General features: G+C 34.8%; 1 protein-coding gene across 2 annotated transcripts; it reads left to right on the plus strand.

The window, feature by feature from the left end:
- Positions 1–1,393: 1,393 nt before the first annotated feature.
- Positions 1,394–11,744, plus strand: LOC141692394 (uncharacterized). Of its 2 annotated transcripts, none has more exons than XM_074497210.1 (10): positions 1,394–1,714; positions 3,056–3,161; positions 4,546–4,606; positions 4,692–4,987; positions 5,343–5,482; positions 6,908–6,982; positions 8,108–8,198; positions 8,742–8,945; positions 9,211–9,258; positions 11,188–11,744. In XM_074497210.1, the coding sequence occupies exons 1-10, from the start codon at positions 1,511–1,513 to the stop codon at positions 11,271–11,273; spliced, it is 1,311 nt and encodes a 436-aa protein (XP_074353311.1). In that variant the 5' UTR covers positions 1,394–1,510; the 3' UTR covers positions 11,274–11,744. The 2 variants fall into 2 exon arrangements, with proteins under 2 accessions (XP_074353311.1, XP_074353312.1); XM_074497211.1 differs by having other exon boundaries at positions 1,395–1,714; positions 9,214–9,258.
- The last annotated feature ends 2,863 nt before the right edge of the window (positions 11,745–14,607 follow it).

Raw genomic sequence — 14,607 nt, forward strand, 5'->3', positions numbered from 1 at the left:
CTCGGCATATATAGGATTCAATACGTCGTAGACTCCCGGAAGTACCTTGGCACTCCTTTATTTGGCACAAGTTAACTGTTACTCGTTATGCTTACCTTGAGTGGCTGCTTATTCTTGGCAGACTCTACACCTTTGATAGACCGGTTTCTTTTGGTATTCAGCTCTCTCAACACTGTCTTCTTTGTGTAGGGGGCCTTGAGAACTGCTCCCACCTGTTTTTTGCTTGCCCTTATAGTAATTACATTCTCTCTATCCTTGCTGTGCACCTCGGTATCACCCTTCCTGGAGCTGCTACTCCCACGTGGCTCCAACTTCTTTCACATTGGGCCTCTATTTAGTACAGACCTCACCAACAGAGGGCTCTCCTTGCAGCTCAAGTCTTTGCTAATCATATTTGGAGGGTGCGTAATGCATGCCTGCATAACAAAAGCATCATGCACCCTGCCCAAGTTCTTAATAATATGATAACTGAAATTTGTACTAAATTGCACAACTCTACCTGGTACCAGTCCACTTGTATAGATGCTCATGCTTAGGATTGATTTCTCTATTTTGTTCTTTCTATTTGCAATATGTTTATTTTTAGAATACTTATAAATAGTCCCCTTTAAAGCCTGTCCTAGAGCCGGGGTCAATCCCTGTATATTCCTTATTCCTTCTATAATATATGCAATTTAGCAAAAAAAAAAAGAAGGGCGCGAGCTACACTTTGAAAGGGACATTGGATGTCGAAATGGATGTCATAAATTAAAGATTTTTCAGAGTTTCCCTGATGCAAGATGTGCAACTGATGCGAAACGGACTGGTGCTGTGAGAGAAACTTGCCATTATTCCAGCACCGATTCAATTGGATATGTTTGTTTTTAATTCCAGCTTGATCATTTTCATCCGGCTTTCATACTCGCTTCAGAGACAACTACCATTGCCTTTTTGTATTTTGCATCTACCAGTGTCCACCAGTGATTTTGGTCCAACACTAAGAAAGATTGTTTAGAATTCCCAACTAGTCCGCATAGTATTGTTGCTGTTGTTGTTGGTTGTTGATCGTTCTATTTCCCAACTAGTCCGCATAATACCGTTGCTGTTGTTGTTGGTTGTTGATCGTTCTTATTACCTTTTCTCCTAAAATTCTACTTTTTTCTAACCCTACCAAATCAAACATATACTTTTCAATGGAAAGGAGGGAGTAACTCTTTCCTATCCGCAAAATTTTATATATATATATATTATTTTTGTTCTGTAAAATTACTACCGATTTCGTATTAATTGATTAAATTTTTCGAAAAATGGGGTAACACTTTCCACCCAAAAAAATTATGTAATATATTTTTTGAAACAAATTGCAGAAGTGAAAAAACCTTAAATAAAGTTTAAATAGGTTTAAAACCCCAGCCATTTCCCAAATTGTGTTAAACATATACTCCTACCATTTTCACACTAGTTTTGAAACAAACACACCTTTGTTTGTTGCTTAACATCGTTTTGCTTCAATTACGAAGCCCTAATTTCAATGGAACCTACATTTCTAATCGCAATTCTCTCAGTTGCGCTCGGCGCTATCATCATTTTCCTGGTATTTGGTAATTACTTTCGCAAAACGAGATCGGAGATCGATTCGATTACGAGTAAGGATGAGATTGTTGATTCGAAGCCTGCGTCGAAGCCGCAACACAAGAAGTTGAACTCTAAGGCTCATTCTCATGCTGCTGATAAGGTTGTTTATGATTTGTGATTTGTGATTTGTGTCTTGGTTGATGTACGATTGGATTGAATTGAAGAGTGCGTTTAGTGTATGTGTTTGTGGATGTGTGAGGTGAGTGTTGAGTTGTGTTTTGTAGTGTTCTGATTTAGGAAGAATTGAAATGATCACCATGTTTGATGTGTCTGTGTGTGTGCGAGATATATATATATATATTGATATTTAGTGTTTTAATTTATGTAGAATTAAATTGATCACCTTGTTTGATGTGTGTGTGTGTGAGAGAGAGGGGGGGGAGGGGGAGGGGGAGGGAGGGAGAGGGAGGGAGAGAGGGAGAGAGAGAGAAATTCATTTTTAGTGTTTTGATTTAAGTTAAGAGAGATTCATATTCAGTGTTGTTATTTATGTAGAATTGAAATGATTACGGTGTTGATATGTGTGTGTCTGTGTGTTTTATTTTTACTGTTTCGATTTCTGTAGAATTGAATTGAACACCGCGTTTGATATGTGGTTTGTTTATATATGTTTTTGTGTATATATGATTTTGTAATTAATGTGTAGGATGAATATTGAATTATCTTGTTTTGTTCATGTGTGGTTTGTTTTTAGTGTTTTTAGTAAATGCAAAATTGAAACGAACACATTTGATATATACTAGTTTATAATGAATGATTGATGTGAAAATATAGAACTACGCTGTTATGTTAATAAACAGTTTGCTCTTTATGTTCCTTTTTTTAGAAATTAGATGTATATAAAAGTGTTACTAATTAATGCCCGAGGTGGATATTGAAGCATTATGTTTTGTTTATTAATGGTTCGTTTTTGGTATTTAACTTTTGAGTCTAGTTTTATTACAATCCAACAGAATGAGAACCATGGCAGTTCAACAAATTATATTTGTTTAATATATGTTCTTAATTGTTGTAAATGCTTGGGTTAATACTAATTATCATATTTTTAAAGAAACTTTCACTTAACCACTTATAGAATCTATATTTTGTTTAATATGTTAGGATTCATCTATGATTCTTTCTTATTGTTTGATTTATGTGTAAGTGAATGAGATTTGTGTTTTAATTTAGTGTATATTTATGTCTATAAATGATTTGCTTTTATATCAAACGATCATGTTTTATGTTGGACTGTAGGTAAATGTATAATTGATTCTCTTCGCATTTATGTCTTATTATATTTCTGTTTATAATTGGTAGATTCTATTAATTCTTTATGCTTACCTGGATATGTGCTCACTTGTATTGGAACTGAATTGATTGCCATGTGCAATCATGGAAATTGCTCTTTGGGTGTAATTGATGCAGTTTCATGTTGTAATAGAAATGTATATGAATGCAGGACTTGAACAAGCGGCATCACCCTCTTGATCTAAATACATTGAAAGGACACGGGGACTCTGTTAATGGCTTAAGTTTCTCACCTGACGGCCGTAGTTTGGCAACTGGTAACTAGTATTGATCATTATCCTGTTAGCTTCTACATTTCAGTAATTCATATGCTATTATTTTAATTAGTTTATATATTGTCATTAACATTTATTATTCCTGTTATTGTTTCGCGTATCCCATATTTTTTGCAACATTCTTGAAATAAAAGCGTAGGAACAAGGATATGAGAACTTCATAGAGCTGTAAACTAGAGCTATGCTAGGTTTAATCTAGGAAGCACCGACACTGATACGGCGACACGGGACACGGGGCACGGGGATTCGTCAATTATCAAAGTGTCCTGGATACGGGACATGGCAAAAAAAAGTTATAAAAATATAAAAAAATATTTTTATGTGTGTTTTATATATATAGATGTATGTATATATTTAATTGTATATATATAGGGTTATAAAAGATGAAGAGGGGAGGTTATAAAAGACAGAGACACAAAGTTAGGGTTAATATAAGATGGTTTGGGCTTTTAAAAAAAGATTTTGGGCTTTTTTTAGATGATTTTGGGCTTTTTTATATGGGATGAGTCGGTGGGCCGTGTCGGTCGCGTGTCGAACCCATGTCGGTCGCGTATCGGTTGCCTTTTTCTGCGGACACGCCATGTGGCGTGTCGGACACGTACTCTGCCTTGTCGCCGTGTCGCCGTGTCGGCCGTGTCCGACACGCATACGGCATCCTTTTTGTAGTGTCGGTGCTTCCTAGGGTTTAATATATGTACTCTAGGACAAATTAACGTTACTGTATTACTGAATCCCAAATAATAATATTAAGGAATCAAATGTAACCGAACTACTACTATATAATGTAATTTTTGGAAATGACCTTGCTTACTAGTAAGACGATTGATACTTGGAGCTAAAAGAAACAAGCATCCATCCTAAATTAAAAAAAAAATAGCTAAATAAATCGGTATTTCATGTCAACGGCTGTCTGCCATCTGTACTAATTGAAACAACTTCATTAAGAAAGTTGCTGTGCATATATGTACATAATCTTCGTGTGTGTGTGAATAATATCATTAGCGGTAAGCTCCAGTTTGAAGTTCATGACCTTTATGTCTTTCTTTCTCAATTTAAATTATTCAATCTATTATCTGAAACTTAATGCTGACCACCCATTTGATTTTATAAATGAAAATGATTTATAGTGTTATTATTAATTTGTCCTACTAAAATATACCAATAGGTTTGGTAAATTTTTATATCTGTGTATTATCACTAACCATAGGAAAAAGCTCTATGACAAGTTAGCTTACTGATTTTAAAGTACATAATTACTTCTCCATATTTGACCTTATCGTGCATTTAACTCTTAATTGTTAATTATGATATTTTTTTTATATCTTGCATCCTCGAGTACTTACACCTCCGTTGCTTATGCATCCAGCTTGCGGTGATGGAGTGGTCAGGGTTTTTAAGTTGGATGATGTTTCAAGTAAAAGTTTCAAGTAAGACTGTCAAGCTCCTTTGACAACCTCTATGTTATTAATGCATTTGCCTTCTTGGTTATTGTGATATTTGTTTTTTCCCCAGGTTTCTAAGAATCAATTTACCTCCTGGAGGTCATCCAACAGCAGTTGTATTTGGTGATGTTGTGTCTTCCTATATCGTTGCCTGCGAGGCACTTGTTGGTTCTTCCTTGTACATGTATGGAGAAGAAAAGCCTAAACCCCTGGCTGATACTAAGCAGCAGGCTAAGCTTCCTTTACCTGAAATTAAATGGCAGCAACATAAAGTTCATGATAAACGAGCTATAATCACCTTATCTAGAACTACAGCAACCTATGGCAGCGCAGATGGAAGTACAATTATTGCATCATGCTCTGAAGGTAATTGCTGGCTCTATGTTTGATATTTTGCACTAACGTTGATCTATTTGCACATAATCAGTTGATTGCTGATAGAATCATTGTTAAAGGTCCTTGACATGCCTACAACGTATCATCCTGTTAAAAACATGTTGTATATCATGTTTCTACGAACGTTGTTTTTTCTAGGATTCGTCTTGTTAATAGGTAATTTTGAATGTAGTGTCTGTCCATGGAGGTGGGTCATGCAGATATGTGACATGTCATCTCTCATGCTAAAAGAAAATAAGTAGAATCATCTGTCAGGAAATTGTGGTGCATACTGCATAATTTATAATTTGGTATATCTAGTCCTGATATTCTTTATATTTTGCAGGAACTGATATCATACTTTGGCATGGAAACACTGGAAAGATCTTGGGGAATGTTGACACTAATCAACTTAAAAACACAATGGCTGCTATATCTCCAAATGGTCGTTTTGTTGCTGCAGCAGCTTTTACTGCTGATGTTAAGGTAAGTTTGTTTAACTTTCACTAGTTGATCTTCTAGATTGTCCAACAATGGTTGGGGATCTTAAAGATGATTAATTTGTTAGAGTTTTCTTTAATTGGTTGTGGTGCATGATATAGTTACGAGGTTTCAGAAGCATATTCTATAATATAATTATGATTTATGACCAACTGAATGTTGTTGGTTTGGTAATCAGAGTGTCAAGAGCATTTGAAGGCGTTAGCTTGTGTGTGATGAACTAGGAATTAAGAAAGGCTACTTGTACAAATTGCATATGGCTAAAACAAAACAGCGTTTTCTCTCATCCATTCCAATTTGTATAGTTTTATACTATAGGTTTGAGAGCTTGCATCTGCCGATAGTTTTTGTTACTACATGGATCCCTGTGAAATTAATTTTGGACATGGTTTTTTGCATCATATGATCAAAAGCACGTTCTATGTGAAATTGTCATCATCATGAAGATGGACCATTCAATTTTTATTGGTCAACCGTAGTTTGGTCCAACTTTTAATTACTTCTGTCATCCTCATGTTTGATAGATAAAAAATGTTGACAAGTTGTTAAATTAAGGCCAATAATGGACCTGAGTCTATCTGTTTTGGGGATTCCCTTGCTTTCTTATAAACTTATTATATACAGGTCCATCTGTTTTGGGGATTCCCTAGTTTTTTTATAAACTTATGATTGCATATAATATGCGAAGGACTTTTACTTGTGAGTGCAGACTGCACATGACTTCTATCATATAAGTTTTGTTTTCCTTTACTCGAGTTGAGGAGTCACAGTAACCATAAAAACTGATAAAACCAACCCGTAGATCCCTTGGGGTAGTATGAGAGTCACTTCTTGTCATCCCAACCTAGGTAATTAATACCTTGGCTGTAGAAATAAAAATGTCATTTAAAAAAATATATACAAGACTTTTAGGCCTGTTGAGCAATGTAATAATGGATAAATAAAATTTTAATATCAAAATAACTCTAATATTGCAGAAATAATTTTTTGATATTAAAATAACTCTTGAACGGAAAGAACTATGAATATTATATATGTTATGTGTCAATGGCATATTAAACAGAGTATTGCTTATTAAACAATACTAACACTTAACTTTGGTCTTTTCCAAAAGGATGTAGCCTCTCATATGAAAATTTGTAGCTACGTAAAAACTTCAAATTTACCATCACATTTCTTTAGTTGGAATTGCTTTGCATATTTTTTTTTGTAAATTGGATCCTTTGTACCAATCTGCTTCGTGCAGGTTCCCTTTACATTTGTTATATGACTTTTATTTGCATAAAGAGTATATTATTTTCATGTCCTTGTCGAAATGTATCCTACCTGTGCATAATTAAAAGTTGACTTCAATTTCTTATCTAAATTAATAGGCATTGAAGGTATATTTTCCACATGTTCATTTTGCAGGTCTGGGAGATTGTATACTCTAAGGATGGTTCAGTTAAGGAGGTCTCAAGAGTTATGCAACTTAAAGGGCATAAGGTTATTGTTTTGGGTTTTATATACAACTCAAGATTTTATACTGGAAAGATGGTTTAGTTTATTGTGTGTATATGTGTCTGTCTGTCTCTGCATGTGTTATAGTGAACTAATGAAATTCACAAATGCACAAAAACCCACTGTTGCTTAAATCCTCAACCCTGCGAAGCATGGGTGCGGGTGCGGGTACGGCGGTGCGCAGTGCGGGGATACGTAAATTCGGCATTTTTTTAAATATGGGGATTCGGGTGCGGCGGGATACGGCACAATAAAATATAAATATATTTATTATATATGACAAAAATATTAAATAAAGTATTATAAATTTATTTTAATTAACATATTTATTTTAATAAATAATCATTTAACTATAAAGTTTTCAAATTCAATTTTATTTTCAAATGATGGTGTCTTGGGTGTGGTGATTTGTATTTTTGACAGAATGAAAGGTTAAAAAGAATAGTGTAACCTTCATATGTCCACTCAAATTTTAATAATATTATTGTAACTTAAAAAGTTGTGCAGCCCATGTGATCCCTTTAGCTCACTGTGTACTTTCTTACTCCCTTTCCCAACATATTATATATACCCATATATACACATATTAGATACTGTACTACGACCACACAGATCGGCAACAATTGAACGCCGGAAAATGGCAATGAGAAGACGACGGTGACGACAACAACTGTCCTTTTCTCATCTCACTCTTGTCCTGTAATTACAATTCATGCCATTACCCCATCCCTTCCCGCACCCCCGACGAATCGGAGCAGCAAAGTACGGTGACACGCCAAGTGGCGAATCCCGTACGTATCTGGCCGCACCACCGCGCACCCCCGCTCCTGAACGTATCGGGTGCCCAGTACGCTGGGTAGGTGCCGCACCTCTTATTACCAAGAGGAGTGGGGTCTTAGCTATGCAGCCCAGGCTAAGCCTAGTGGATAAATAATCGGCAAACTTGTCTGTTTCACTATTTTATCCTGTATGTCGACCTTGCTGAATTTATATTACTCACTCCTATCATGTTCTCGCTAGGAAAACATGCATAGATGTTCTTGCCATGTGTTTCTGTCCCTGATATTGTTTCATTTTATTTTTAACAGATCTGTGTTAATCTATTTACAGAGTGCAGTAACGTGGCTGTGTTTCAGTCCTGATTCCGAACGAATTATAACATCATCAAAGGATGGTACCATGAGGTTATGGAATATTAATGGTATGTCTAATTTCGTGGACTTTCTTTCACCTTTTTTATACCGTGGATTCTAAGATATTTAAAGGTTGTATTGTGATTTTACATTTCATTTTATGGGCAATCGTTTAAAAGAATTGTCATTTAAAAATTCACGGGGCAAGTGATAGAACAATAGCAGTATTAAAGTATATTTCAACAAGAATATCTTTTTGGTGCAGCAAACATATGGTGTCTGATTAATTAGCAAAAAAATGGTATTGTTAAAAGCTTGTATGCAATCCTACTCCTATCGAAGCTTTATACTTTTTCTTGTCCATTTCACAGATGAATTGTTCACATGTTTTTATAATCTATTATTTATCCCTTGAATTGAAATGTAAATTAAATTTTTGTCATTTTTAGTTTCTTATTGCTTTAGCTTCCTGGTTTTCCTAATTTATGTGAAATATGAGATTTTGTTACAGCCAATTGGGTTCAATGTTTCTTCGAACTGATTAATTGATTTGTTAATTTTTCTACTATCTACACCATGTTGCTAATAAACTTAATTCATTGTTATTTTAGTTCGATATCACCTTGATGAGGATCCAAAAACGTTGAAGGTGTTTCCTGTTCCATTGAAAGATTCAAATGGCACTGCTCTGAACTATGATCGTCTCAGTATTTCACCCGATGGAAAAATACTAGCAGTTACTCACGGTCCACTACTGCAGTGGTTATGTGCGGAAACAGGGCAGATATTAGATACAGCTGCCAAGGCACATGATGGTACAAGTTCTACCAAATTTTCCTATCTCTTCTTCGGTTTAATCTTAACTTCTTTAGGCTAGTCCTTTTTTGGTTTAACCAAGTTTGCGAAGGCACGTGATTAAGCATAATATTCAGCGACTCATTTTCCTTTTAAATTCTAACAAATTTGTAACTCTGCTGGTCTGCAAGTCTACTCATCTGATTCGTGATATTTCTACTGAATATCATCCTTAACCATGTTCCTGATTGCAATACTATACTTACAAAGCTTATGATTATCAAGCAGGTGACATTACAGACCTTGAGTGGGCGCCAAGTGGTATTCCAATGGGTAATTTTTTTCCCCTTTCAGGAAATTTTCCTGCTTATTAGATCTATAGTTCACAAGTTTAAATTTGTTTTTTTTTAATTATTGTTGTGTTTCCAGTTCTAGAAACGAGGGGAGTAATATCAGGACAGAAACTATGAATATTTCCTTTCGTAGTTTTCCTCTCGAGGTTTTTGATAGAGCAAAGGAGAATTTTTAAGAATTTCTCTCTAGAACATTCCTTTCTTTTGTGGGAGGATTGGTGGAGAAGCTCGGAACTTTTATAATAATTCCAAATTTATCCTTTATGTCTCAAAAAAAAAAACTCTCAAAGCAAATGCAAGAGATTCCATTCAACTTCTTATTAATTTTCTTCCTTCACCTTTTTTTTCTCTTCTCATCTTCCACTAAAGAACCTGGAACTTAGATAGTTAGATGGCCTGGTTCTGCGGTGATTCACTTTCCAAGAAAAGTCTTACTTGCTAGGAACCTACTACATGATCACACATCCTGTGAAGAAATATGTAGACATGTTTTGGTTTTGGTACGGGGTTTAGGACAGTGAACTTGGGAGGATTCCCATAAATTAGTTTGAGGATTCCCATAAATTAGTTTCCGACAGATAACTAGTAATTTCTATAATATTCGGGCTTGAATTACAAAATTGAATCCCTATTTCTAATAAAGCTGAACAAACTTTTCCTCTGTAAATAATCAATAAAACATTAGTTCCTTTCAAGTACTTATTTTATAACCGGTAGGCCAAGCCTTTCAGATCTTAGGAACACTTTAGGTAATGGGCTTTTAAAACCTCCAAAGATTCTTTGGGCCTTTCCTGCTTTCCTGCATCAATTTTCTAATGCTTTAAAGAGCTAGATGGATCGTGAATTTAAGGGCATGGAAGGTCAAAATTTGATAGACTGACATCAAGATACTTTGGATTGTTAAGCCTATCAAAAACCAAGTTGTCCTTTTCCCTGAGCATTAAGTTCTTGCAGCCAAGTTAGTTTTGTGTATATAAAATGGATAATCCTGAACAATCTGAAACATGAGATCGAGGTTGATGTGAACTGTCAATTTTATTGACCTGAACAGCATCTGATTCAGAAAATGTGGGATAAACCTAGGAAGAATCACTTACCTATTTGGATGATATTGGTAAAAAGACAATGTATTGAATATTGATAGCATCTAGAAACTTCAGGTGATGCTGATATGTTGTCGTTTTGGACCAAGGCTGTAACAACCAAAGTAAATTACTCTAATAGTCCATGATAAATAAATAGTAACACGTAAATGACTAAATGAACATTTAAACATTTAAGAACAAAATAACTGTCCAAGACAATTGAATGCTAGTAGTATGTAGTCAACCAAATACAACTTGGCTTCCTGATAATAAAAAGATAATCTAGTACCACTAATATTTTTTATAGAAGATCCTTGGCAACCATAGTTTAAAAAGTAATTTAGATCTAGTCAATCCCCTTCATGTCATAAGTGCGGTAAATAATACTTGGTACTTGCATCTTATAGCGTTTAAGCAGCACTTTCTGGAACTTGGCTGGAGTTTTCCATAGGCAAGCACAAAGTTGGGGCTTAACTGGGTTAACTGGGTTATGAGCTTACAAATTGTTTCAGAGCTATGGGTATATCTACATCAGAGTAGATTTTGATGAAGAAAAATAAAAATTATTAATATTACCTAATGACCCGACTTGTTAGAATAAAATAACTGTAATATAAGTGGCCGTGTGAATGATTCTTGTCACTATAATTGAATTTTTAAATAGCTTAATATATATTTTATAAAGACTTTGTTAAAGTATGCCTTGACTGTGATTCTGAAGTTGGTATCAGTATAATGGTTCATAATCAGATCCCGAGCTTATTACATAATGTTGTAACTTGCACTCGTCCGCTAATCTAGTTTGGTCTTTTGTTTTCTTTCAGGAGAAAAGAAAATAACAGTTCTAGCGACTTCAGGCACAGACAAGAAAGTGAAGTTGTGGGCAACACCATCTCAAAGTCAATCTTAGTGGTTCTGATGTAATGCTTGATGACGTTAGCCACTGGTCTGCTTCCTAAACTTTTGGTTCAATCCCTTTTTAATGAAAGCTGCTTTTAATGTAGCTGAATGTTAGAATGTAGTGTGAAATTCAAGGATTAGGCTGCAGAATAGAAAAATGAGATCCCTATCATGGTTCGTGTTTATGCAAAATGTACACTGATGTTGACAGAAATCTTGGTTTAGGTAGTGTTTAGATCAAATGGCATGACGCATGTAAACAAGCTTCCACCGGACTCGGTTCTCAGAAGTGATAGTTGGGCTATCTCTGCAAGATATATCGATGTATACAAATATGGAATAGATCAGACCTCTTCACTTGCATAACTTGGGGAACCTACCTCGTCTTTATACCTGAGCTTTGCCCTTTTTTATATCAAAATTTTACCAGGATGGCGGAAATTTATTGTTTTTATAATCTATCCTTTTAAATATTTTTGGCTGAACCTGACCATTGGCCAAGCAATGCATTTTTAAATTGTATCTGCTAAATTTAAAAAGCATTCAATTTGCCAGTACATATTTTATTGTTCAATGGCCAATGAATAATGTTCTTAGTCTAAAATATTTATGTAGAAGATAAATGAACTAAGATTTCAGATATGTTATAGTCGTCGAGTGAAATTTGTTAATTTGTTTAAATTTTTATCGTGGACAGATTAAGATAGTCGACTTAGAGGGCGATTGGGTTTCTATTATAATTTTTTATAATTTTCGTTTCAAGTAACAATATTATTTGGCAAACAAAAAAGTAGCTAGACATATTGAACCAAATGTGATTTCCTATACAAAGATCTAAGTGATATTTGCTTTGTAAATACACTTTAGTTATGTTTACTTGCAAAAGTTTTGTAGTTGCAATCGCATTTATAAACTCCCCTTAAACACATGAAATAGATGCAGGACTCGTAAAGGAAACCTTCTCGTGCACATCTGTTTGCTTCTCTTTTTCTTTTCTTCCGACTTTTCGATTCATAGCTCATCGTAGTCTCTTATACAATGTTTACTTTAAATTGGAGGCTACTATAGGCTATCAAGCCAATAGTCAGAATTGTAACATCATAACATGGGAAGAATCACTGAAGAAGTCATCAAGCTAGGGTATAATTAACTTGAACATGGTCTTCCCTGTCTAATGCGTAATGGCAATATTTAAGAACTTATTTGGAGAAAACATGGAACATTTATAGAAGAATCAGGAAGAGATCGAACATACTTGCTTCTTCTCTTTTGCTTTGATTGATTTTAAGTGATCAAACATACTTGATGCTTCTTCTCTTTTGCTTTGATTGTCTTTGAAGATTTCAAGGTGGTTGATCAAACAAAAAATATTCATGGTGAACCAATTATTCCTAAGGATGAGCCAGTAGACTGAGATAGTTGACCAATTCCTGAGCTAAATTTACCCATCTTCAAGACAAAGAAGACAAAGACTAGAGCTAGCAAGAAAGTGAATCCTGTATCTCTCAGATCCAAAGCCCTAACCAAATCCCAACCCACAGTCAACAAGAGAGATCTCATGTACATTTGTGATATCAAGGAATTTTCAGACTTGAATCTCTACTTGGATGAACTGGGAGAAGTAAGAGGAATTGATGCTTACAGACATCTTCCTGAAATATTGGTATTTAGATACAAGGGAGGGAAATAGATGACATGGCCTCTTCACAGGATTCTCTAAGAAAGCCAATCTGTTCTGATTAAAGTCTACTCATCCTTTTAAAAAGAACTTTGGATATAATATGACTACAAGAAGAATAGTTCTAAAGAGGATTGAGGAACTAAGGAGTACTAGAGCCAAAGATGCACTTCCAAAAACTCTATCTATTCTCGTTACATGAAAAATAGTGCATCTAAGGCCCTATTGGCTGATGGAATTCATGGATGACAAAGGTGTTAGAAGATTCTTCAGGTTAGAGGACCAATTGAGTATCTCTAGTAATGAGACTCTTTTGGAAATGCAGGAAATGCTAAATCTATCGGAAGCTGATGAACTTGAATTCCACAGACAACTTCAGAATCAAATTGAAGGAAAACAACAGAAGGCTTGGGAAGAAATCCAGACAATCAAGGAAATAGATCTATCTGCTCAGACTAGAGGAGCATCTTGATAACAATTGTGAGCAATTTCTTTGTGTACTTTGCATTGTTCAACTTTCAGCAATTTGTAGCACTTATCAGCTTTATCTACTATTTTTCAGTCTGTATCTTTAGGATGTTTTGTTGCCATCAAGTTTCTCTTAATTTATGGCTACAATTCCAGTAGACATAAATTGGGGGAGATTGTTAGGAATATATTGTGTACTTGATGATAAGCTAAAAAAACACCTTAGTAGATTTAACTTAGTGAATTTTGTAGCACCTGACGGATGATCAATTATAGTCCCGACGGATGATTCAATATAGTCCCGAAGGATGACTAATTGATATCCACCGGGTGAGTAGCTTATGTAACAATAAGTACTGTAGCACATTTCTGCAAACGACTTTATATAGATTCGGTAGTAGCTTATGAATCATGTAGACTGCTAGTAGATGTGCAGAATAGGTTGATTAAATGTAAATATAAGATGTCTTGTAATTCTGCATAAATGAAATGGAGTCAAGTGATAAATGGCTACCCGACGGATGATCAATTCAAATATCTGTTGACAGTGACAAAACAGTCACATGCGTCGAGTGTTTGCAAAAGGAATGTGGCAGCCTATTTAGCAGGGTTTTGAGAACAAAGAAGCATTACCATTTCCATGCTATTATGAAGATATTCAAAGATGCTGGAATAGAGTAGTGAAACAGCATGGAGTTAGACTTGATAGGTTTTGTTTTATTATTTTATCTTATTATCATGTATACTTGGTGATATATAAACCAGATGTAGCTAGTAGAACAAACTAACTAAGCAACCACATTTTTAGCAAAGAAACATTTGTAAGTTGTATTTTGTAGAATTTCTCTGTAGTTTGTTTGTTCACTTGTAAAGAAGCCGTGAGCTATTCAAGCTTCGCAGGGTTCTCTTGATATATATATATATATATATATATATATATATATATATATATATCTGGTGGATACATTCAAATCCACCAGAAAGTTTTAAAGACCTGAGTTTTTATTACTTTATGTTTGAAAAACTTAACTCTGTATTCCGCACTTTGCAAATCAAACAGTTAGATATAAATTGAGTTATAACCATTTTTCATCAATCCTAAAAAGAAGGCAGAATTACATTCAACCCCCCTTCTGTAATTCTAATTGTATTGTTAGGGAATAACAAAGTGTGTTTAGCAACCCAAGCAGTGTTGGGC

Source organism: Apium graveolens, chromosome 10, assembly GCF_009905375.1.
Source record: "Apium graveolens cultivar Ventura chromosome 10, ASM990537v1, whole genome shotgun sequence".
NCBI lineage: Eukaryota > Viridiplantae > Streptophyta > Magnoliopsida > Apiales > Apiaceae > Apium > Apium graveolens.

Coding starts and splice junctions, on each gene's coding strand:
- LOC141692394 (XM_074497210.1), top strand. CDS start 1,511: ATGGAACCTACATTTCTAATCGCAATTCTCTCAGTTGCGCTCGGCGCT. Junction 3,162..4,545: donor CGGCCGTAGTTTGGCAACTG/GTAACTAGTATT, acceptor TTATGCATCCAG/CTTGCGGTGATGGAGTGGTC. Junction 4,988..5,342: donor TATTGCATCATGCTCTGAAG/GTAATTGCTGGC, acceptor TATATTTTGCAG/GAACTGATATCATACTTTGG.